We start from the raw sequence: 26,104 nt of genomic DNA, 5'->3' as shown, positions 1-26,104 counted from the left end.
TTGAGAAAAGGTGGAGAAGATAGTGATACTAGGCGATACTTTTTAAAAGGATATTGTTACTTTCAGTGAACTTCATTGGATTTTTGCCTTTTTTTCAGGCAACAGCAGAACAGATTCGCCTTGCTCAGATGATCTATGATAAGAACGATGCAGACTTTGAAGATAAAGTGAAACAAGTATGTTCCTTACGGCACAGACTTCTTACACCCTGCACTAAGGTGTCTCTAGGCTGGCTTACATTTTGGAGTTAGAGTAGCTGTTTATGATTTAGATTAAATGTTTTTTGGAATTACATAAGTTTAACTAGGAAAAGATGCTCTTATTGCACTATTAAAATTCTGTTTATAAGACGTTGTATGGTAATATAGCTCTGGCTGTGTAGTCATACTGGTGTATTATCCTTTGTAGATGAGCCGTTCAGCCAAAATTCATCTGTGCTGATGTCTCTTGCAGACTCCGTATTTCTAGTATGGTCCTAATAATCTTTATTCTAAAGAGTGCATTCAGCTTGCCTGCATGTACATGCACAGGGGAAAAATTTGTCACCTGTGTAAACTGAGTTTGCTAAAACAGCTGTTTTTCAGGAAAAGTAAAAATGTAATCAAAGCTTAAAGGTGAAGTGGTGTGTGTTGTGTAGTTTTTTTTAATCTGACCTCCCAAATCTGTATGTGAAAATGGTGGAATTACACTGCAAACAAAATCTAACACCATTTCTTCTACCATGCTGAGCTTTGGATATATATATATTTAGGCTTCCGTTATGCTGTTAGAGCTGAGATTGTTAATTCAAGCAGTACTGAGGATTCAGCTACCTGTTCTGCTCAAGGTATTGGTGTTTTTATCTTAATGAGCATGTCACAACTCATGTAGAATGTAGGAATGCACTCAGAGAGGAGAGTTATTGTGAATGCATTGATACAGCAGAGGGGGCAGATTTCTCAATTTCCTTCCCTTTTTAAAACTTCTCAGTCACTGTTAACTGCTTTTTATTCTTGTTTATAAACTTGTTTTGTTGCAGTACTAGAAGTGAAGTCCTGTATGCTCTGAAGTAAAGGGACTTTGATCAGTAGTGCCTGTAGCTCTGCTGATTGGAATAATGATAAGAGTTAAATTCTGCTTAGGAAATGTACAATATTTCACATGTGCATATATATTTCTAGCTCGTGTTTTTTGTGGTTTTTTTTCTGTGTGGGGGTACTGTATGCCCCCTGACAGGCTGTTTATATCCATTCCCTACTCCTCAGGTTGTGTACTGCAGGCCCACAAAGCATAGCTCAGTACCAGCTCTCCTTAAGCAGTCATCACGTAGCCTGTTTGCGTGGTCTTATGCTACAATGGATTGAAGGAGCTGAGCTGACTGGAAAAGTTAATCTTTTTCTCAGTCTGGATGTTTTTCGAGGTGTATTTGTTCTCCACCATGGTTTATGGCTGTACTCACACAGTGAGATAAAGGGGGAGATAATGGAGCTGTCCTGATTTCTGGTGTCTTTACCCTCATATACAGGTATCTATGGGGTGACAGCATTTGCTTGTAAACAAACTTGCAAGCATAAAGGGAAAAAGTACAAGAGAGTGCTTTCTTGATTACTATTTAAACTTGTTTCATCCTGCCTCTTACCTGAACCCTAAGCAGATCTGTGAAGTGTAGATACTTTTATTTAGGATTTTAGATTGCTCTGACACAACTGCATACTTGCTTAGAATCTGTGGTGGTATTAACTCTTACTTTATGATGATACTTTGGATATTTTAATGTGTGACTTTTATTGCCAGCTTATGGAAGTGACGGGGAAAAACCAGGATGAGTGCATAGTGGCATTACATGACTGTAATGGGGATGTGAACAGAGCTATCAACATATTGCTGGAAGGAAGTTCAGACACGGTAAGGTTTTCCTTCTCTATTAAACTGCTCTTATTTCTTGTTGTAGCAATTTACTTTGAGAAAATAATTGGGAAAGTCATATTTAAGAAATTGATTTTCCATGTCTCCACTGAAATTCCTCTGGAAGAAATGGAGATCAGGGCGGCTTCTCTATCTTGTGCGTAAAGGCTGAAACTTGAAAATGGTGTGGGTGTTCTGCTGGTCTTCTGCAGAGTTCTCCATCTTTTATATAAGTGCTACTATTTTCTCTGCAGCAGAGCTCAGTGGGGCACTGTCCTGTGTTCTGCTGACCTGTTTGTAGTTACTCTGTAGCGCCACAGTCATGAGACCTGAGGTGATACTGTGTGCCACAAAGGGAAATCTTTGTAAACCTAAAAAGGGAGGCAGATACTTGAAGTCACATAACTTTTGTAGGTATGCATTGCGAGTATTGAGGTTTGGAGGAGTGTTCCATATCTGAAAGATGCATTGAAAACTAATAGTGGCAGAAGATAATACAGAAAGTAGTTGCTTTTTTTCCACTGTTGCTCATTAGCCTTACTTCACGGAGAAACTGAAAGAGAAAAATGAACTGTATATATAGGAACAGTGTTAGCATAGCATGTTTGTTTTGTTTTTTTTTTATCCCAAGAGTTTTCAAGAAATTGTGGTTGAAGTTTTTGCTGGAGGGGCTTCTAACAGCTTATCTGAGACAGTCAACTAGATTCTCTCTCATATAAATTGAGAAAGAAACACGGACTTGGTTACTTTACTGTCAAATGTTCAGTAGCGCTTCCTGTGATTTATCAGGATGTGTTCTGTTGCTTAGTGTTAATGAGGAAATGAACCCCCCGTGCCCCAAATCTAGGCCACATATAATTCTAACCAAGAGGACTTTTATTTTTATTCTATTTTTTATTTGTAAGAGTTGATCATCTCAAGCATAAAAGTATGTAATGCTGAGTGTGTGGGTAAGTTGGTAGGAGAAGAGAGCATCTCACCTTGATTAAATGTATCTTGGTGATGTGCTATCCATTTTTGTGTTGTCTTGTACTTGTCATTTTCTAGTTCAGAATAGTTTTCTGGTTGAAGAATGTCAAATGCTTTCTTACCTTAGTAGACTGTTATAATTGATCATGACATGGAAGAAACTTTCTGAACTCATCTGTCAATAAGAGGCAACACATCCATGTTCTGTTATGTTGGCAAGTCCCTCTGAACCCATTGTTCTCACTATAGAAAATGCAACTCAAATACAGAGAACGTGAAGGGCTGGACAAGGGAGGAGGAAAAAATTAGAAGGGTCTACATCAGTGTGTGAAGGCACATTGCTTATGGAAGTGTGGACCCTCCAACTTCAGGGGTTTGTTGTGAGGCCATTTTCCTTCAAAAGAGCTTTACCATGGATTTGGTATAAAGTTGGAAGCAGAGGTAATACTTGTTCTGAATGCAGATTCCTGAATCTGTTTCTAGCTTCACTTGGCTTTGCACGACATGTTTTTTATACCTCATTTGGAAGAATATGTATCTATCCAATTTGAGGAATTAGAGCAGGGAGTGATAGCTATGGAGTCTGTCTATAATCTCTTTAGTACTCTGCCAGCTTTTTTTTTTTTTTTTAAGGCTGTGATCCTTAAGGCTTTGTACTCTCTTTATGAAGATTTTTCAGTTGCAACTGTTGTGACAGTCAGGCTTTGGAGGAGAGTAGAGAAGGGCATGCTTCTTTGCCTAAGACTTGTTTGTTTAGCTTGCTACAGGAGTAAGAGCCATTTTATGCCCAAACGTATTTTAATTTCTAAAACAAACGTATTTTAATTTCTAAAACTTTGGAAGGTAGATTAAAGGGGGAACACTTCAGATTCCTTTTCCCCCTGCGCCCCGAGATCAGGGCAGCAAGAAGGCTTCTGTTACATATTTTCAAGGGTCAAGTCCATAATGGTAATTCAGCATCCTCAGCTGAAATTGTAGTTTACAAAGGCAGGCAGCTTTGGTCTATGACGCATATCCGTGCCCAGAGATAGTGCTATACTCAGCTTCTCAGTGTTCTTCCAAATTACATTGATTTTTTCCCTATATGAATAATAATAAACTTCACAAATCCTGAAATCCTTGTGGTTGTCTGAAAATCTTACTTATGATAAAGCATGGATCTGATGCTTTTATAGTTCTTTTTACTGATACTTAGGTTGTATAAGGTGTTACTATAGTATTTTATTTAAGATTTGTAGAATCATCCATTTTTGGAGATTTCTTAAAACAATTGAAGATCACTTGGCACCATACCCATTAGCAATGTAGTGCATTCTGAACCATCTAGATTTGGTTCTTAAGTTGTCATTGCAGTTTTTTATTCTCCTTTAAAGTATCTCAAACTCCTGGAGGGTCTTAGTGTGCAATGCAGTTACACAGGCTGTGACATGTGAAGTCATGTGATAGTTACTGGAGGAGACCAAGCTTTCAGTTAAACAAGTAACATGGCATTGCTCAAACAAGTAGTTTTGCACTTCTAATCAGCACCATCTGTGCTTTACCTAAGTTGTCCTATGGTAGTGTAGTCTTCAATACCAGATATGAAATTGAAAAGTGACTTCAGCTTCTTTCTAACCTATACTGCTACAAAAAATGAGTAACCATTCTTTTAGTACTTAATCTCTCAAACAAGACACTAAAACATTGACTTTATACTTGCAAGCTGATTTGCCATCTGCTTGTTTGGTAATGTTAGTTTTTTCTTTTTTATTCTAGGCAGATGGGATTAGCTGGTCACTGCCTACCTTGAGAGGGTTTCTGAGCTGCTGTTGTGTGAATTAAGAGATCACAGGACCCAAATTACTGATAGTCAACCTTCTTTTCATGTAGTTGCCTGTTGTGAAGCCATGGGCTCTATCTATGTGGTGGTTTTACTGTGCTAGGCAGCTTAAACACCACAAGTGTGCTCTAACTCCCCCTCCTTAGATGAGGAGGGGAATAAGTAAAGTAAAGAACAACTCACAGGTTGAGATAAGTATAATTTAATTAAAGGGGGAAAAAAAGACAATTAAGGAAAGATTATTATTAACTAAACAATTTTAACTAAAGGGAAAAAAGGGGAAGGGGGAAAAAAACAACAAAGGCTGTGTGGAAGTGCAGAGGAAAGAAATTACTCTCTACTTCCCACAAATGAACAATGCTTGACCACGTTCTTGAGACAGGGCTCTAATGCATGTAGCCAGTGTTTGGGAGGAGGACCAATGTTTTCACAATGAGAGCCCTCCCTTCTTCCGGTTTCCACATTTTATTGCTGAGTGTGACACCACATGGTATGGAATATCCCTTTGGTTGGTTTAGGTCAGCTGCCCTGGTGATGTTTCTTTTCTCACTTTTTTGCCCACCCCCTAGGAGGGTTAGAGAGAGTCCTGATGCTGTGCCAGCACTGCTCAGCAGCAGACACAACACTGGTGTGATACCACTGCTGTTCTAGCTACAAGTGCAGAGCACAGCACTGTATGGGCTGCTGCAGGGAAAGTTAACATTCCAGACAGACCCAGTACAATCTAGTGCTTCACGCTTGACAGCACCTTATCTGCATATGCAGTTTTCCTGCTTGAATACCTTATCCAGACTATAAGCTCCTAGAGGTGGAGACAATAAAAGCATCTCCTATCTTAATGGTTCACCAATAATACCTTTCTTTGCTTTGCAACTATGGCTCAATAGACTAACCATGCAATTGCATAATGAATTGCTGTGCTATACTTAGCAAGTGTTTTAGGCATTTTGTTTTCAACCCCTACAGATATTCATGTGGAACTGATATTATCCCTGAATTTATTTTGGGGTTGGATTTTTATATTAAAGCTGAGATGGGTTTGTACCTTGTACAGTGTTAGTACACAAACTAATAAGGATTCTTCTGGCGGGGATTAAATACCCCGCCTTCTCCCACTTACAGGGAGTGTTCCCTGGAAACACTCTTCTAAGGAAAAGGTAAAGGTTTACAATAGATAGTTTTAACAGTTTTAATCTTAAAAGTCTTTGTTAAGGCAGTCTCTCAGGTATCAGGGTTAACTGATGCTTTTACCCAGGAATGAGTCCACCCTTTCTCAGCTGTTCTTACTGTTGTTTCAGTAGTCAGGAGCACTTGGAACAGTCTGTCCCACTCAGGTTGCAGTTTCAATTCTCTCCATGTTTGCATCAGATCACAACTTCCTGCTCGGAATGGATGGATCAGGGCTTCCAAGGGTGGGGTTTGAGCTAACAGTCCACAGGTCCTGAGAAATGACAAAGAGGATGACAGAGTATATAGTTCTTAAGAAAAGCATCTTTTGTCTCAAATTGAGGCAATCCATTCCCTTTGTCCATGTGCAGCAATCCAAATAATATTTCATATGGTGAATCTCCCACATCTTTTCTTGGTGCAGTTTGAATTCGGAGAAGTGCCAAAGGTAAGCACTTTGTTTGGGGAAGTTGAGTTTCCAGAACTTAGTCAATTGCTTCTTTACTGTCTGATTCTCTCCACCCTTCCAGAAGAGGAAGGACGCCAAGGAGTATGAAATTTCCACTTCATTCCTAGAGTCCACATTAGCCCTTGCAATATTTCTGACATAAAGTGATTTCCTTGATCAGAGTCAATATTTTCAACAATTCCATACCTGGGAGTTATTTGTTCTAGAATTACTTTAGTTACTATGTTTGCAGTTGCAGATACTGAAGGGAAAGCTTCCACCCACCCTGACAAATGACTGACAAAGACTAATAAGTATTTACATCTACCTACTCTAAGGAGCTCTGTAAAATCTACCTGTACATTTTGGAAACGTTGAATTCCTGGTTCTTGCCCCCCCCCCCCTTTAGGCTGACTGGATAATTTTCCTATTTACCTTTTGACATACTACACAACTGCTGCATACTTGTTCAGCCAGTGTGTGTATGTATATATTCCTACACATACATATTTCCATAGAACAGTGTCACATATTGCTTGAATTCCCAATGATCCACTTGATGTAAAACAGCTAATACTTGACTCATTAGCACTTTATTCAGCATTTTTCTCCCCTCAGGGAGTATCTATTTTAGTTCAGACTTCGTGACTCCTGATTCCTTAACCTCTTTCTTTTAAAACTCTTTAGTTCTTATTAGTTTCGGGCAGGGGTAGCTCAGTAATTCCCTCAATCTTCTCTGGATTTATTCTTCATTCCCCATCAGACAATACATGCCCTAAGTACTTGACTTCTCTTTCTATGTATTGTAATTTATTTTCCAGTCCTTTCAAGACCTGTTTTCCCAGAAAGTTGAATAGTTTGTTAGTGGCTTCTTTCATGACTGTTTTCTCCTGTCCTGACAATAAAAGATCATCCACGTATTTGTAACAGTAACACCTCCTTTGGAGGTTGGAATTGCTCCAAAGTTTCTTCTAGAATGTCCCCAAATAAATCAGTGGTCCTGTAAAGCCCTGAGGTGAAATTGTCCATCTGCACTGCTGCTTCCACCCCATTTCAGGGTCTTCCCACTCAAAGGCAAATATATCTTTGCTCCCAGGGCCTGAGAGCACCCCGTTAATAAAACTTATTCCAGACTAATTCTTTACTATTTGAATGCCCATTTTCATTATCAAATCCTTTCCCAACAAGTTAGTCCCTGCCTCGGGTGCATACAATTATTGCCCAGTGATCATTTTATCCCCTAGTCTCAGCTTGGTGTCCTCAAAAAGTGGTACTGTTTTCCCAGCCCCTTCTACCCCCATCACATTTAGGGTTTCATTACTTAATTTAAGCGTTGATGCTTTACAGGCCAGTAATGACCTAGCTGCCTCAGTGTATTGGGTTTGCATGGCAAGGTTCTGGTAGTGGGGGGGCTGCAGTGGTAGCCCCTGTGAGAAGAATCCAGCAGCTGCCCCAGGTTAGATAAGGGCCAGTTTCAGCCAGCTCCAAAGGGGCCCACTGCTGCTCAGAGCCAAGCAATGAGCAATGCAGTTTGTGCCTCTGTGAGAGAGCATCCAAGAAAAGGAGAACTGCTGCACAACAGCATCTGGGAGAGTGAGTGAGAAACCTCCCAGCAGATACCAAGGTCAGTGCAGAAGGAGGGGGAGGAGGTGCTCCAGGTGCTGGAGCCAAAGCCCCTCTGTGGCCCACAGAGAGGCCCGTGGTGGGGAAGGCAGAGCCCCCCCTGCAGCCCATGGTGTACCACAGTGGAGCAATTTCCATGCTGCAGCTTGTAGAGAGGAGCCCATGCAGGAGTAGGTGATCAGGGGCAGGGGGTGGACCCCAGGGGGTCCCAAGCCAGACCAACCCCCTCCTGACATATAGACCATGTGGCACAGACTAACACCTGGAGCAGCTCCCAAAGAGCCCATTTTTCACTGCCTGTGGAGAAATCCACACAGGACCAGCCCAGGAAAGTTGGCATTCCACAAGAGGGGCCCCATGCCAGAGCAGGGGAGAGAGTGACTGTGAAAGACCAGTGGAAACAAAGCACCACAGACTCAGACTGACGGCAGCTCCCCCCCCCCCCCCCCATTCTGAATTCATAACAGCAATCTCTCTTCCTCCTTCTGCTCTAGATACTCCTGTTTAGGATACCTATTTTTGAAGTGGCTAGCGTGGACACATCTTCTCAAAGCCTGTCCCTGCTAGGATTTAGGCTGCATCACAGGCAGCTTTGCCTGCCTTCCATTCCCCTCCTAAACATTTTTCTCCAGTGAATGACATACTCAAGATTGACATTCCCCCGATTGACATTCCCCCTTCCCCCTGGAATACATATTAGGCCTCAGAAATAGATTTGACTTCTCTGCTAGTTTTATAGGGTCCTCAATTAAAGACCTTTAAGAAACAACACTTTAAGTTTAAACTCCTTACCTCTCTGCTGGTAAGGAGCGGAGGAGTTCACCTAAGAGGATACATGGTTAGTGTTAGTACCGTTAGCATCAGGGAAGGCAAAATTATCAATATCTCCTCTACCTTGTTATAATTCTTACCGGAGCCTAGAGTGTACTTCTTCTACAGGGGCAGCATCAATTGCAGTCCCTGTCTCCCCTCCTGGAGCAGTTGCCGCTGCCTCCGGTGCAATATTAGGATTATAGAGAGCATAACTTGATTCCTCCTCTCAAAAAGGAGTCTTATTGTTTACATATAAATTCAAAGCCTGAATTTTCAGCAGACCTGTATTTTGGCCAAAATACTGAAGTTCCTTTTATTGGCTTTTTAGGCCAGACAATTACAAAATATGTAACTTTTTATTTTAAATCTTTTTCCCTAGTTTTTGGGTTGTTTTTCCACATCCTTACCATTCTCTCCAAAGGACTGTCTTTAGGCACAATCCCAGGGTCTCCAACCCCACCCTGCTGACTCTTGGAACCCTTAATCCCCAGCTCTTCCTGACGTGCTGCTGTGGACTTTACCACCCACAGGGTACCACACGCCTTCACCTAGGATTAGTGTGGTGTACTGCCAAGCACCTCACTGTACACCGAAGGGCCCAAACCCCTGAGACTCTCTCTTGCTCATCTCTCCTTCGCTTCGTCCCTCTCCAGCCCAGGGAACATCGTTCATCCCCTCACAGGACTACAAAACCTCAAAGATTGGAACTCCACGCTCTCTTTGCACTAAAAGTGCATCTCATTCACATTCCACACAAGAGTCTCCCCGAACCCACCCCAAGGCGATATACGGTAAAGTTTCCCTTACCTTGGTCTGTGCATGGACTTCCTGTTCTGGGTTATCAGCAGTTATCCCTGTGACCATGGTGGCTTCCCTTTTCCCCAATGTTTTACGGAGCCTGTCTTCAGATTAACAGTCTCGGTCCTTTACTGGCCATACCGAGACAACCCGCCACCCCTGATGGGACCGCTGAAATCAGTGGGGTGCACCTTCCTGTCAGTGGTAGCAAAAACTCTTCGGTAGGCAAAAAGATCCCAGACGAACGCCCAAATTGTGAGAAAAATCTCAATAATTTTCTTCAGACAGGATCTTCTGTGAAGCTATTTTATACGCAATTGCAATGGTGGGTGTCCTGCCAATTACAGAATCACAGAATTGTCTAGGTTGGAAGAGACCTCAAGATCATTGAGTCAAACCTCTGACCTAACACTAACCAGTCCTCCTCTAAACCATATCACTAAGTTCAACATCTAAACGCCTTTTAAAGACCTCCAGGGATGGTGATTCCACCACTTCCCTGGGCAGCCCATTCCAATGCCTCACAACCATATCAGTAAAGAAGAAGTTCTTCCTAATATCCAACCTAAAACTCCCCTGGTGCAACTTTAGCCCCTTCCCCCTCGTCCTGTCACCAGGCACGTGGGAGAATAGACCAACCCCCACCTCACTACAGCCTCCTTTAAGGTACTTAAAAAGAACGATAAGGTTGCCCCTGAGCCTCCTCTTCTCCAGGTTGAACAAAACCAGCTCCCTCAGCCGCTCCTCGTAGGACTTGTTCTCCAGACCCCTCACCAGATTTGTTGCCCTTTTCTGGACTCGCTCGAGCACCTTGATGTCCTTCTTGTAGCAAGGGGCCCAAAACTGAACACAGTACTTGAGGTGCGGCCTCACCAGAGCCGAGTACAGGGGGACAATCACTTCCCTAGACCTGCTGGCCACACTGCTTCTTATACAAGCCAGGATGCTGTTGGCCTTCTTGGCCACCTGAGCACGCTGCTGGCTCATATTCAGCCGACTATCCACCAATACTCTCAGGTCCTTCTCTGCCTGGCAGCTCTCCAACCACTCATCTCCCAGCCTGTAGTTCTGCTTGGGGTTATTGTGCCCCAGGTGCAGGACCCGGCACTTGGCCTTGTTGAACTTCATGCAGTTGGCCTCAGCCCATCGGTCCAGCCTATCCAGATCCTCCTGCAGAGACTTCCTACCCTCGAGCAGGTCGACACACGCACCTAACTTGGTGTCATCTGCGAACTTCCTGAGGGTGCACTCGATCCCCTCATCCAGATCATCGATAAAGATATTAAAGAGGATCGGCCCCAGTACCGAGCCCTGGGGAACGCCACTAGTGGTGTTCAAATCCAACTGGATTTGACTCCATTCACCACAACTCTTTGGGCCCGGCTATCCAGCCAGTTTCTAACCCAATGAAGCATACGCCAGTCCAAGCCACGAGCAGCCGGTTTCTTGAGGATAATGTTGTGGGAAACAGCATCAAAAGCCTTGCTGAAGTCAAGGTAGACCACATCCACAGCCTTTCCCTCATCCACCCAGCGTGTCACTTTGTCATGGAAGGAGATCAGGTTCGTCAAGCAGGACCTGCCTTTCATAAACCCATGCTGACTGGGCCTGATCACCTGGTTGCCATGTAAGTGCTGCGTGATGACACTCAAGGTGGGTTGAGAACTGGCTGACTGGCTGAGCTCAGAGGGTGGTGATCGGCAGCGCAGAGTCTGTCTGGAGACCCATGACTAGCAGTGTTCCCCAGGGGTCGGTGCTGGGTCCAGTCTCGTTCAACATCTTCATCAATGACCTTGATGAGGGAATAGCATACACCCTCAGCAAGCACGCCGATGATACAGGGAGGAGTGGCTGACACGCCAGAAGGCTGTGCTGCCATTCAATGAGACCTGGACAGGCTGGAAAGCTGGGCATGGAAGAAACCAAATGAGGCTTAACAAGAGCAAGTGTAGAGTCCTGCACCTGGGAAGGAACAACTGCATCTATCAGTGCAGGCTGGGGGGCAACCTGCTGGAGAGGAGCTCTGAGGAGAAGGACCCTGGGGGTCCTGGTGGACGACAGGTTGACCATGAGCCAGCAGTGTGCCCTCATGGCCAAGAAGGCCAACGGGATCCTGGCATGCATTAAAAGGAGTGTGGCCAGCAGGTCAAGGGAGGTGATCCTCCCCCTCTACTCTGCCCTGGTCAGGCCTCACCTGGGGTACTGTGTCCAGTCCTGGGCTCCCCGATACAAAAAAGAGGGATCTCCTGGAAAGAGTCCAGCGGAGGGCCACCAAGATGATACGGGGCCTGGAGCATCTTCCTTATGAGGAAAGGCTGAGAGACCTGGGTCTGTTCATCCTGGAGAAAAGAAGACTGAGAAGGGATCTCATCAATGTGTATAAATACCTGAGGTGTGGGAGACAGAGGGATTTGGCCAACCTCTTCTCAGTGGTTTGTGGGGACAGGACAAGGTGTAATGGTCATAAGATGGAGCCCAGGAAGTTCTGTACCAACATGCGAAAGACCTTCTTCACGGTGAGGGTGATGGAGCACTGGAACAGGCTGCCCAGAGAGGTTGTGGAGTCTCCTTCTCTGGAGATATTTAAGGCCTGTCTAGATGCCTACTTGGGCAACCTGCTCTAGGGAAAACCTGCTTTGGCAGGGGGGTTGGACCTGATGATCTCTTGATGTCCCTTTCAACCCCTACAATTCTGTGATTCTGTCATAACCAAGTCTTCAAATCTCACCAAAAGGCATCTCAGTGGGTGGATGAGAGGCTCAGCCTGTCGACTGATCCCAGGAGTCAGGAGGTCCTTGGGATGGTGTATTCACTCGGGATGGTATCTTCCCTGACGGTGGTATCTTCCCCTAACATCCCCTGTCTCTTAGGCCAATTTATATTATTTTCTATCTTTTAGGTGGAGCTTGAGTGACTCTAGTCAAGCATATCTTAGTTATGATTGGTGAAAAGTTCTCCTGTCTCTGTTTAATGGTACAGGCTCCAAGAAATTCAGAGCACGTGCTCAGTGCGGGGTGGTTGCACCTTGGAGGTGGGTCGCTTTTGGGATGGAGGTGTGTTTTGGTATTATAATGATATTATAATGAGCAGAAGTACACTAGAGTACAGCATTTGTCAAAACATGACAGGTCCTTAGCTCAGGGTAGCAAAAAGTGCAGCTTATCGGTCCTGGTGTGCACAAGAACAATAGAGTCCCCACCTGGTACAGAGCTTAGCCGTGGTGTCTCCATTCCTCTCTATGCTCCGTACTGTTCCTTAGGGCTAGCACACCAAGTTTCCCCAGCGTGATAGCATCTAAGGTTAGAAGCTTAGTGAACGCTCAGGTAATGCAGCTATGCCCTACCCTGAAAGCCTCTTCTTCGATGCTTGTTGAGGGATTTTTGAAACAGCAAAGATCCCATGGCTTGCTGCAGCTGAGTAAACCAAGCTACCAGGACAACTATGAGAAGTTCCCATGACAGTGTTCCCACATCGCCCAATTGAGGAATTTAGAAAAATATTGTTACCAGCAGCTAGCTTCAAGGCCGGGATCTACGTGACTGCTAATCACAAGGGGGTTGTTTTCTTGCAGGTGGGGTTGTTTTCTTGCAGTTGTTTGTCTGAGTGCTTTTGACCAATAATCTTGTGTGAGACACTATCCGCCCCTGTTAAGTTTGCTATAAAAGTTAGGCTATTTGGGTAATAAAGAGAGAGCATGATCTGACCATACTAGTGTCTGTCATGTTTTCGGCCGTTCTTCCTGCAACATATGGCACCCGAACAGGCTGAGAGATGCTGAGAGACGCTGAGAGACCTGAGAGACACTGAGAGACTCTGAGCACAGACCCGAATATAGAGATCACGGTAGGACGCGGAGATTGATTGATTGATACAGAGATCGCGGTGAGACACGGAGATTGATTGATAGAGATCACGGTGAGACGTGGAGATTGATTGATTGATTGATACAGATTGAGGTGAGATGCAGAGATTGATTGACAGATTGCAATGAGGCGCAGAGATTGATTGATAGAGATAGCGGTGATACTTGGAGATTGATACATAGATCGCAGTGAGATGTGGAGATTGATAGAGATTGCGGTGAGACGCAGAGATTGATTGATTGATACAGATCGCGGTGAGACGCGGGAACAGAGGAATTGCGGAGAGACGCGGAAAAGTGACGTATTGCGGTGAGACGCAGGACATCCGGAGTCCAGTTGCTATGGGAGATCGGAGGCGTCCGTGGAAACGGTAGCTGGCTATGGCGGTGGCGCAAGCTTTCTCAGTACCGTCTGGGACTGACAGACCGCCGAGTACAAAACCCGAGACCTCAGGAATGCGGCTGACACGATCTTTATCGTTGGTTCTTGCACCCACCACGGTTCGGGATATGACCTCTCCAATAAAGGAATCAGCAGCAGAAATAACTGAGGGACTATCGGGGCAGAGTGCTGATGGGGAGAGGGGGCTGCCCTCCTGTGGTGGTTTTACCGTGCTGGGCAGCTAAACCCCACAACCGCTCTCTCACTCCCCCTCCTTTAGATGAGGAGGGGGAGAAGTAAAGCAAAGAACAACTCACGGGTTGAGATAAGGATAATTTAATTAAGGGGAAATAATAATTAAATAAAGATTATTATGAACTAAACAATTTAACTAAGGGGAAATAAAAAGGGAAAGGGGAAAAGGGAGGGGAAAAGGGAAAAATAAAAAGAAGGGAGGAAAACAAACAAAATAAATGAAGGCTATATGGAAGTGCAGAGGAAAGAAATTACTCTCTACTTCCCACAAATGAGCGATGATTGACCACGTCCTTGAAGCAAGGCCTCAACGCACGCAGCCGGTGTTGAGAGGACGACCAACGTCTTCTCAACGAGAGCCCATCCCCCCTCTCTTCTTCCTGTTTCCACCTTTTATTGCTGAGTGTGACATCACATGGTATGGAATATCCCTTTGATTGGTTTAGGTCAGCTGCCCTAGTGATGTTTCTCTACTCACTTTTTGCCCATCCCCTAGGAGGGTTAGAGAAAGGCCCAATGCTGTGCCACTGCTGCTCAGCAGTAGACACAACACTGGTGTGATAACACTGCTGTTCCAGCTACAAGTACAGAGTACAGCACTGTATGGGCTGCTGCCGGGAAAGTTAACATTCCAGCCAGACCCAGTACAACCTCCACCCCTTATTCCATAACATTTGTGTCACACTCAGATCCCCATACTTTAGCATACAAGCATTCTCATCATTATTCCTTGTCCTTTAACAGGACAAGGATTTAACAGGACAGGATTAATAGGCAGGTGTATCTTTTCATTCCATAGGTCTTTCTTGGAAAATGTTCATAAGAACTGTTGATGATTAGGTCTTCATCTGCCAAAGTGGCCACTCAAGGCAGGTGGAGTTGGATGTCTGGACACCAGCACCAGCTTAGCTCAAGTCCTTGTTGCACTGCCCGGCTCCTTGCAAAGTGGACCTGTTGTTGATCCTACAGCATCTTCCTACAACATATAACTTAGATTACAGATTAGTTTTCTCTCAATGTCAAATCTCCTTGAGGCACACACTTGATATCCCCATTCTTTTGCATGACCCACCAGGTATACCCTGGTCCTTGGGCGAAGACAATCCCACGAGTGGGTTTGCCTTTTCCCGAGGCAGGAGCAACCCACACTGCCTTCCCCATCCACCTTCCTACATGCACTACGGGAACTTTAGCTCCTTTCACAGTGTGTAGGGGTTTTGTTTCGGCAGGACCAGCACGGCTGTCAGACCCCCTATTGTTAACTAGCCAAGTGGCTTCTGGTAGATTTGTGTCCCATTGTTTCCATGTCCCAGCACCTAATGCTCGTAACATAGTCTTTAACAGTCCATTGTACCTCTCAACCTTCCCAGAGGCTTGTGGGTGATAAGGGATGTGATACACCCACTCAATACCATGCCTCTTGGCCCAGGAGGTAACAAGATTGTTTCGGAAATGACTCCCATTGTCAGACTCAATTCTCTCTGGTGTACCATGACGCCATAATACTTGTCTTTCCAGGCCCAAGATAGTGTTTCGGGCCGTGGCATGGTTTACAGGGTATGTTTCCAGCCACCCAGTAGTTGCTTCTACCATGGTGAATATGTACCGTTTGCCTTGGCAGGTTTGTGGGAGTGGTCCGATATAGTCAATTTGCCAGGCCTCACCATATTGAAACCCTAGCCATCTCACCCTGTTCCAGGGAGATTTTACCTTCATGGCTTTCTTGAGTGCAGCACATGTCTCACACTCATGGGTAACCTGTGTGATGGCTTCAATGGTCAAGTCCACCCCTCGATCATGAGCCCATCTGTAAGTGGCATCCCACCCCAGATGTCCTGATGTTTCATGGGCCCATCGAGCTACAAACAGCTCACCCTTACATTCCCAGTCTAGGTCCACCTGAGCCACTTCAATTTTTGAAGCTCAATCCACTTCTTCGTTGTTCTGATGTTCTTCAATAGCGCGACTCTTGGGCATGTGGGCATCTACATGACGTACTTTAACATCCAGGTTTTCTACCCGGGCAGCAATATCTTGCCACAGGGTAGCAGCCCAGATAGGTTTACCTCTGCACTGCCAGTTGCTTTGTTTCCATTGCTGCAGCCACCCCCACAGAGCATTTGCCACCATCCATGAGTCAGTGTAAAGATACAGTACTGGCCAATTTTCTCTTTCGGCGATATCTAGGGCTAGTTGTATGGCTTTTACTTCTTTATACTGACTCGACTCACTTTCCCCTTCCATGGCCTCCACAACTCGTCGTATGGGATTCCACACAGCAGCTTTCCATTTCCGATGGCTCCCTACCACACGGCAGGATCCGTCAGTAAACAACGCCTACTGCTTTCTGTCTTCTGGCATCTCATTTTATGGTGGTGCCTCTTCAGCACGGGTTACCTCTTCTGTTGGCACTCCAAAATCTCTGCCTTCCGGCCAGTCCATAATCTCTTCCAGGATTCCTGGGCGATTGGGTTTTCCCATTCGAGCCTGCTGTGTAATTAACGCTATCCACTTACTCCATGTAGCATCAGTTGCATGGTGTGTAGTGGGAATTTTCTCTTTGAACATCCAATGTAACACAGGTAGCCGCGGTGCCAAGAGGAGCTGTGCTTCTGTACCCAGAACTTCTGAAGCAGCTTGAACACCCTCATATGCTGTGAGTATTTCCTTTTCAGTTGGGGTATAATTGGCTTCTGATCCTCAATAGCCCCGACTCCAGAAGCCCAGAGGTCGACCTCGAGTTTCTTCTGGGGTTTTCTGCCAGAGGCTCCAGGTGAGGCCATGCTCCCTAGCTGCAGTGTAAAGTATGTTTTGCACAGCTGGTCCGGTATGGACAGGCCCAAGGGCTACTGCACGAGCTATTTCTTGTTTGATTTGTTCAAATGCCTGTGTTTGCTCAGGGCCCCACTCGAAATAGTTTCTCTTTCGAGTCACTCGATATAGAGGACTCACAAGCTGACTATAGCCTGGCACATGCATTCTCCAGAATCCCACGAGGCCTAGGAAAGCTTGTGTTTCTTTTTTGCTAGTTGGCGGAGACATTGCTGTTATTTTGTTGATCACAACCATTGGAATATGGCGACGTCCATCCTGCCATTTTACCCCCGAGAACTGGATTTCCTGTGCAGGCCCCTTGACCTTGCTCTGTTTAATGGCAAAGCCAGCTTTCAGGAGAATTTGGATTACTTTCTTTCCTTTCTCAAAAACTTCTTCTGCTGTGTTGCCCTACACGAGGATATCGTCAATGTACTGAAGGTGCTCAGGAGCTCCCCCTTGCTCCAGTGCAGACTGGATCAGTCCATGGCAAATGGTAGGGCTGTGTTTCCAGCCCTGGGGCAGCCGATTCCAGGTGTATTGGATGCCCCTCCAAGTGAAAGCAAACTGCGGCCTGCATGCTGCTGCCAAAGGGATGGAGAAAAATGTATTAGCAATATCAATTGTGGCGTACCACTTGGCTGCCTTTGACTCTAGTTCGTACTGAAGTTCTAGCATGTCCGGCACTGCAGCACTCAGTGGTGGCGTGACTTCATTCAGGCCTCGATAGTCCACTGTTAGCCTCCACTCGCCATTAGAATTTCGTACTGGCCATATAGGACTATTAAAGGGTGAGCGAGTCTTGCTGATTACTCCCTGACTCTCCAGTCAGTGAACCAACTCATGGATGGGAATCAGGGAGTCTCGGTTGGTGCGATATTGCTGTCGGTGCACCGTTGTAGTAGCAATTGGTACCTGTTGTTCTTCAACCTTCAGCAATCCTACAACGGAAGGGTCTTCTGAAAGGCCAGGCAGGGTAGAGAGCTGCCTAATCTTCTCTGTGCTCAAAGCAGCTATGCCAAAAGCCCACCGATATCCTTTTGGATCCTTGAAGTACCCTCTCTTGAGATAGTCTATGCCAAGGATACACGGAGCCTCTGGGCCAGTCACAATGGGATGCTTTTGCCACTCATTCCCAGTTAGACTTACTTCAGCCTCCAGTACAGATAGTTGTTGGGATTCCCCTGTCACTCCAGAGATACAGGTGAGTTCTGTCCCTTGGTAGCCTGATGGCATTAGGGTACATTGTGCGCCAGTATCCACTAGAGCTTTGTATTCTTGTGGTTCTGATGTGCCAGGCCATCGGATCCACACAGTCCAATAAATCCGGTTATCCCTCTCCTCTACCTGGCCAGAGGCAGGGCCCCCGTAGTCCTGGCTGGAGCATCTGCAACTTAATTCTTGCAAATGAGAGGCAGAGGTCCCTTCATCAGGGTCAAGAATAACATCAGCTTCTACTGCCTCTGGGGTACTGCCCAACAGAAACTGGAGCAGCATTTCTCTTAGGAGCCCCTCTTCTTGCTGCTTCTTGCTACTGTATTTCCTTTCAGTTCACGTACCCGAGCAGCTAGGGTTGAAGTAGGTACACCATCCCATTTCCTCATATCTTCCCCATGGTCACGCAGATGAAACCACAAGGTGCCACGTGGTGTGCGTCTTGGGTACTCTCTCTCTTGAGCAGGCGAATGCTGATTCTTAGTGGCTGAAGTATCACTCTGTCTAAATGAGGGGGAATATACTTGTTCCACGAGCTGGTCAAGTCCTTTAGACATTTTCTCCACAGCTGAGACACAGGACTGTAGCGGAGCAGAGAGATTGTCTTCATATTGTTGAAGCTGTCAGGACACATCATACATTGTTGGTCCCATCCCCTCATCCCAGTGAATTACTGCCAGGGTACTGGCATGGGCTGATGGTGCACCCCGCACAAATTTACGCCACATGGATGTTGTGCACTGGACTTCATCGGGGTCTTGAGGTGTCTGGGCGTTGTCCAAATCACTATAAATCATCTCCCGCACAGCTAATTCCCGCAGATGCTGGAGACCTTTATCCATAGTGGTCCACTTGCCTATGTGATATACAATATCTTCCTTATGGGGATATCTTTCTCTCACAGCTGCCAGGAGTCGTCTCCAGAGGCTGAGGGCCTGTGCTCCTCTCCCAATTACTTTGTCGATTACCCTTTCTCTAGAGAGGGATCCCAGCTGCTTGGCTTCATTGCCTTCTAATTGTAGGCTATTGGCCCCAGCATCCCAGCATCGAAGTAGCCAGGTGAGGATGTGTTCACCTGGGCGTCGACTATAATCCTTTCGTATTTCTCGCAACTCACTCAGGGATAAGGATCGAGTGATTTCTGATTCCTTTATGATTTCCGTCTCTTCTTCCTGCTGTTTTTGTGATGGCTCTGCTTTAGAGGTGCCTGCCATTTCCCCTTCTCCCTCCTTCTTAGGAGAGGCTTCTTCCCTTACTAAACGAGCTGACCTCCGTTTCCATTGTTTTGACTTGACTATGGGGGCGACTGATACCATAGTTGGTTGGTCCTCTGGGTCAGCCACAGCGTGTGTTACTTGGTCATCAGATTCAGAGACTTCCTCCCTCTCTTCAAGTTGCTGGATGATGTTAAACAGTGTTTGATAGGAATAAGCCAGGACCCAGCACGATGCTGCAAGCTGTCGTTCTCCAGCATTATCAGGGTCAGGACATACAACTCTCAAACATTCTACCAAGTTTTTAGGATTTAGCACTTGCTCAGGGGTGAAGTTCAAAACTATTGGAGGAGACACTCGTGACAGGTATCTGCCAACATCATCCCACACACCTTGCCACTCACCACAAGACTGTTTCAGGACAGATTCCCAAGTAAGTTTTCTAAACAATCGACTAATCTTAGAAAGAAAATGAAACCTGTTATTCAGAATTAGAAATAGCAATACATGGGTTACAGATGGATCTTCAAAATACCCCCAAACTGTTGTAATTAGCCCACTGTGAAAGAAGGGAAAGGTACCATTCCTAATATTATTAATAAACTGGTGTCCAGATGAGAAAAGGAAGGCAGTGTAGTTCTGAACATTCTCTGAAAGATAGTTTCCATGAGACCCAAATGATAACAGCGCAGAGCCTGAATTCCAGATTAAACCCAAGGTCAGTGCTTGGCAGCACAGCAAATTAAAAAAAGTGAACACAGATTGTAGCACTTTGTCGGATCGGATATATAGGAGAAAGGAGAATATGACACGGATTGCATGACATATGAACAAAGCTATTATTAACAGGACAATGTACATGGTTACTAGCAAGCAAGTGTGTTAGTTGTATGTGTTTAATCAATTCTATTGTTATCTCAACCCTTCGAGCCCCACGTTGGGCGCCAAAAAGGACTGTGGTGGTTTTACCGTGCTGGGCAGCTAAACCCCACAACCGCTCTCTCACTCCCCCTCCTTTAGATGAGGAGGGGGAGAAGTAAAGCAAAGAACAACTCACGGGTTGAGATAAGGATAATTTAATTAAGGGGAAATAATAATAATAATTAAATAAAGATTATTATGAACTAAACAATTTAACTAAGGGGAAATAAAAAGGGAAAGGGGAAAAGGGAGGGGAAAAGGGAAAAATAAAAAGAAGGGAGGAAAACAAACAAAATAAATGAAGGCTATATGGAAGTGCAGAGGAAAGAAATTACTCTCTACTTCCCACAAATGAGCGATGATTGACCACGTCCTTGAAGCAAGGCCTCAACGCACGTAGCCGGTGTTCGGGAGGAGGACCGACATTTTCCCAACGAGAGCCCACCCCTCCCCTCTTCTTCCTGTTTCCACCTTTTATTGCTGAGTGTGACATCACATGGTAAGGAATATCCCTTTGATTGGTTTAGGTCAGCTGCCCTAGTGATGTTTCTCTACTCACTTTTTGCCCACCCCCTAGGAGGGTTAGAGAAAGGCCCAATGCTGTGCCACTGCTGCTCAGCAGTAGACACAACACTGGTGTGATAACACTGCTGTTCCAGCTACAAGTACAGAGTACAGCACTGTATGGGCTGCTGCCGGGAAAGGGGCATAGGCGTGCTACATCCTTGGCCTGCCCTATTATTATCGACCCTGTGCAAGGCACTGGGTTGTGGCAGCCACATGACTGCAAGCTTTTACAACAAGCTCGAAAAATGGGTTTGGACTATGGATTACAATCCCAGGCGGCTCAACAGATAATACAATGGATTTTTCAAGCAAAACCAATGTGTCCACTTGACTGTCGAAACTTGGCGTGCTTAATGTTAACTCCTTCCCCATTGTTATTGTTTGAAAGGGAATGGTTGCAGTTACCACAGGGGGAAGCGGGTCAACCGCATCAACCGGGGAACCCTCTGTATGGCATTACTGCAGAGATGTTAAAGGGGACAGGTCCTTATCTCAATACCCAGATTTAGTTGCAGTTCCCTGCGATTATTCACCAAACAGCTGCGCAGCTCGCACTGAGGGCTCTTCTTAGTCTCCCGGGGGAAAAGAAAGCACCTCCATTCGCATCTGTAGAACAGGCCCCTGGGGAACCACATGCTAAATTTATCAATCAGTCCAGGCAACCAGATGTGGTGGCACAGGATTGTCAGAGATTTGCTTTTACGGTACCCTCCATTAACAAAAAGGCCCTGGCAAAGCGCAATGAATGGCTAGTGCTTCTACAGGGGATGAGGAATTCCCCTACATTATGTCAATTATATGTGGCCTGGGCATTACAACCAATTTGGACAGCGTGGTGTGACGTAATTATTTACCATTGTATGGATAACATTCGGTTTGGTGGGCCAGAATGCTTCCAGGATTCAGATTTAAAGTTTATTCAGGATACTTTTGAAGCAACAGGGTTGAAGATAGCCCCAGAGAAGGTTCAACAGAAACAGCCATGGCTATACTTGGGATGGAAAATGTCAGACTCTACTATTCGTCCCCAGAAAGGTGATCTAACTATGGTGTTACATAATTTGATAAATGTACAAATGTTCCTGGATAATATTCAGTGGGGTTGCCACATTGTACGGATTACTAATGACAATTTAGCTATATTACTACCTTTATTGAGGTGCAGGAGTGCAGAGCCACAGATTACACTAACAAATGACCACCGGCAGGCTCTTTCACAAATAGCTTCTAAGGTTGCAGCCGTATAGCAGTCATTGCACTCTCCTTCCTAATTAGCGATCATGTGTCTCATCCATTTGCGGTGCTTGGTCAGTGGCAAAAAGAAAAGGGGGAGAGTAAGGGGCGACAAAGACAGAAACAGTATCAGGAGGATGCCACTGACACTAACAGCATGGGTAATAGGAGTAGTATAAGTGACACAGGTGATGGCAAGGGTGGAATGATAGGGCAGCATTTTCGAGTTCTGGAATGGATTTTCCTACAGATTCAGCCAAAAACGAGTGTTCAGACACGGGCAGAAGCTATCGCAGTTAGTACGTGAGGGTTGCTCTCGGAGTATTGAGATCAGCGGGCAGGAACCAGGAGATCTGCCAGGATCACTTGGAATGGTGTTTACAGCAATCCATACCACTACAAGAAGCTGTGTTAGATTACCCAGGACTGGTACATTCCTGAACTCCAAAGGGGCCTCTCTGGCAAGTTATAAGATCATATAAATGGCAGATAGTACCACGGCTTTCGTCCCAACCAGTGGTGGGTCGCACTGTATACACTGATGCATGTGCGGCAAGTAGGAAGGCTGTGTGTGTGTGGTACGAGAACGGAAGTTGGGAGAAATACATAATTCCGGGGGAGACAGGGGATTCATTACAAACATTGGCGCTGTCTGCAGTTGTTTGGGCTTGTCAGTGCTGGATGCATGAGCCAATTAATTTTGTCTCAGGCTCTCTGTATGTTGTCAACATGGTAAAATGGATAGAGGATGCCTTGATACGGCAAACTAAGAGGGACAGATTGTTATTGATTCTGCAGCTGCGAGATGCCATTCAGGGGAGAACTGCACCTTACTGTGTTATCCATATGCATAGTCATCAGTTCTCAATTGGGTTAGCAGAAGGTAATTCACAAGCAGACAAATTGATGAGTATTGATACTTTTTCAAGATTCATATGGGCAACGGCACAGGGGGGGAGAAAAAGCACACAAAAGTGTGTGGCCATTATGAGAGTGCCACAGCAGATCAAGATGGACGATGGTCCAGCGTATGTCAGCAAAAGGGTTAGAAAATTTATGAAAATGTGGGGAGTAAAGCATATCACAGGTGTTCCATATTCTCCCACGGGCCAAGTGATGGTTGAACGATCACATCAGGTTTTAAAGGAACAATTAGTGAGGTTAAAAGAGATCAAGAACATCGATGAGCGATTGTCCGAGGCGGTGTTTGTCTTGAATCACTTATGTTTGACTAGTGACCGAGAAGACCCTCCTGCGAGTATTCACTTTCAAACAATAAATATAGCAGCACCAAATGTGTTCCCTCAAATAAGAATGAATTATACCGAGATCCTGCCACAGGAACTTGGAAAGGGCCATACGGGTACAGAAATACAAGTAACACCTGTGGTTACAATGACACTGCTAGGCAGGGTTTAGGGGCTTATGGTGCGGAGACAAGAGGTAACAACTACAGCATTTGGAACAATCTTACAGCTATGGCCTTACCTCCTGATGTTTTTCTGATTTGCAGGGATAGGGCCTGGCAAGGTATCCCTGCAAATGCTATCGGAGGTCCATGTTACTTAGGTAAACTTACTATATTTGCTCCTAGCTTTTCACAATTGTGGGAGATCACCAGACATACATGGGCATTGCTCGCACTGCATTGCAATGATAATGTTGAATTGCTTGGTGTTGCAGCTAGAGCGGCATTGGCAAGTTTAGTGCCAGGAGCAGCAGCTGCGGCCACACTTAATAACTTAGAAAAATTGGTATGCTGGACCAAGAAGCAAGCCCATGCCACGACAGAGATACTTGAGGAGATGTTACCAGATCAAAATAGTCTGCGCCATGCGCTCTTACAGGATCGAGCTGCTATTGACTTCTTGCTTTTGGCTCAAGGGCATGGGTGTGAGGACTTTGAGGGAATGTGCTGCATGAACCTTTCTGATCATAATGAGTAAATTCACAAATCCATTACTTTCTTGAAAGAGCGCATGAGAAAGATTCAATATGATATCAATCCTTTCAATCAATGGCTCACTGATTTGTTTGGAATGATGCCTAGATGGTTACTGGGATTAATCAAAGAGGGATTAAAGATTCTGTTTGTTGTGGTGTTAATCACGCAATCATTGCGTGTTGTATTGTAATAAGTGTGGTTAAAGGGTTACTTGCAAAAGTGTTACATTGGGCTTGTTTTGCTCAAAAAGAAAAAAGGGGAATTGTTGAGGGATTTTTGAAACAGCAAAGATCCCATGGCTTGCTGCAGCTGAGCAAACCAAGGTACCAGGACGACTATGAGAAGTTCTCATGACAGTGTTCCCACATCGCCCAATTGAGGAATTTAGAAAAATATTGTTGCCAGCAGCTGGCTTCAAGGCCGGGATCTACGTGACTGCTAATCACAAGGGGGTTGTTTTCTTGCAGGTGGGGTTGTTTTCTTGCAGTTGTTTGTCTGAGTGCTTTTGACCAATAATCTTGTATGAGACACTATCCGCCCCTGTTAAGTTTGCTATAAAAGTCAGGCTATTTGGGTAATAGAGAGCATGATCTGGCCATACTAGTGTCTGTCATGTTTTCGGCCATTCTTCCTGCTACAGATGCTGTACATTTTCTTTAAAATGTGAATATTTTTTTTATTTTACTAGTTGCTTTAGGCAATTATACTACATTCTGTGCGTTTTCCCTTGTTAGGTTTATGGAGGTAGTTAAAAGGGAAAATGTTGCTCTGTTTTTTTCTATGTTGTGGTTTTATTTAGGCTTCTTTGGACTAGTTAAAATTGATATATAAAATTTTTATAATTAATGTGTAGCTGGAAATATTTGGTGTTCTCCCATTCATAAGAAAGTTTAACTTCTGTAACTTGTTTCTTTCTTGTCTTTTCCTAAAAAATACAGCCTGGTTTTCCACTTGTGTCAGTGTAATTTCTGGTAGGTATTTACTGATGTGATATTATACAAAAACTTGTTTTTTCCTATTACCTGGAGGGGTGAGAGGCAGTAGTATACAGAGAAGCCTCTTTCTTTTTGACATTTATATCTAATTCTATTCTATCCAAATAGACTTCTTGGGAGACTGTAGGGGGAAAGAAGAAAAGCCTTGGAAAAGAAAGTTCAGAAAACAAAGAGAACAGAGAAAAACGAGGGGACAGAGAAGTGAGTCGTGGACGGGGAAGTTCCAGCAGACGGGGAAGAGGAGGCAGCCGTTGCCGAGAGTGTACGTACGGAGGTTCATTTTTAAAAGCTTCAGGCACTTTTCTTGCAGGTGAAACTGATTGAGAGCAAATGCGTAATGGAATAAGAACGTCAGAGGTATAGCTCCATGCCTAAGTGGTTATAACTTGTTTACGTGACAGGTATGCTTGATCTCTCTATGTGACTTAGTTTTGGGATAGTCTGTGCTTGTATTTTTCAGTTTCTGTCCTTTTTTTTTATATTAATTGATCTTGTGCTTACTGGTCTTTTATTTAAGTTTTATAATTGAGTCTTTGTAAGACTGAGAGCAAGTATTTCACTGCACAGCTGATATACTTTGTTTCTTTTAATGAAAAAAATATCCAGCTTTGACTCCATCTCCTTTTATGAGTGGGATAACCTGAAAATGTTCTCATCTTCTCATAAGGGGAATGAAAAGACTGGGATCATTATCGATCTCTAGCATGTATTACTGATGTAAGCCAGCCACGGGTGAGTTACTACAACGGAGAAAGTGCTTTGTGAACTAAAACATTAAAAAAAAAAAAAAAAAAGAAAAAAAGAAAAAGCTACAGTTTATACAGGTCTAATAGGACCTTGTGCAAAAGAGGACTAATATTTTCCAAAGCAGGTAGCATCACAGTATCATCCAGGTTGGAAGAGACCTCCAGGATCACCTAGTCCAACCTCTGACCTAACACTAACAAGACCTCAAACACATTAAATTGCTATTGGATTCACATAGCCTTTTTCTACTAAGCTTTCTTAGCAATGTCTAAGCTACATGTATTGCCTATAAGAGCCATCAACAGCACTGATAAATGAGCAGAGAATGGAGAGAGATGAAAAAAAGAACAATCCTTTTCCTTGAGAAGCAGGAAAAAGTATTTATAACAATCACCAACTTTTCTAATTAATTATTGGAATATATTAAAATATT

General features: G+C 44.6%; 1 protein-coding gene across 9 annotated transcripts in view; it reads left to right on the top strand.

The window, feature by feature from the left end:
* The window catches only part of LOC137846700 (ubiquitin-associated protein 2-like), a 115,047-nt gene that overhangs the window by 20,129 nt on the left and 68,814 nt on the right, over positions 1–26,104 (top strand). For all 9 annotated transcript variants that reach the window (XM_068664785.1, XM_068664784.1, XM_068664778.1 and 6 more), the window contains exons 3-5: positions 99–176; positions 1,774–1,884; positions 25,033–25,186. In XM_068664785.1, the coding sequence (XP_068520886.1) occupies positions 99–176; positions 1,774–1,884; positions 25,033–25,186 (343 nt within the window). The remainder of the gene's footprint in view (positions 1–98; positions 177–1,773; positions 1,885–25,032; positions 25,187–26,104) is intronic.

Source organism: Anas acuta, chromosome W (genome assembly GCF_963932015.1).
Source record: "Anas acuta chromosome W, bAnaAcu1.1, whole genome shotgun sequence".
Taxonomy (NCBI): Eukaryota; Metazoa; Chordata; class Aves; order Anseriformes; family Anatidae; genus Anas; species Anas acuta.
This window is presented reverse-complemented; position numbering and strand designations above follow the sequence as displayed.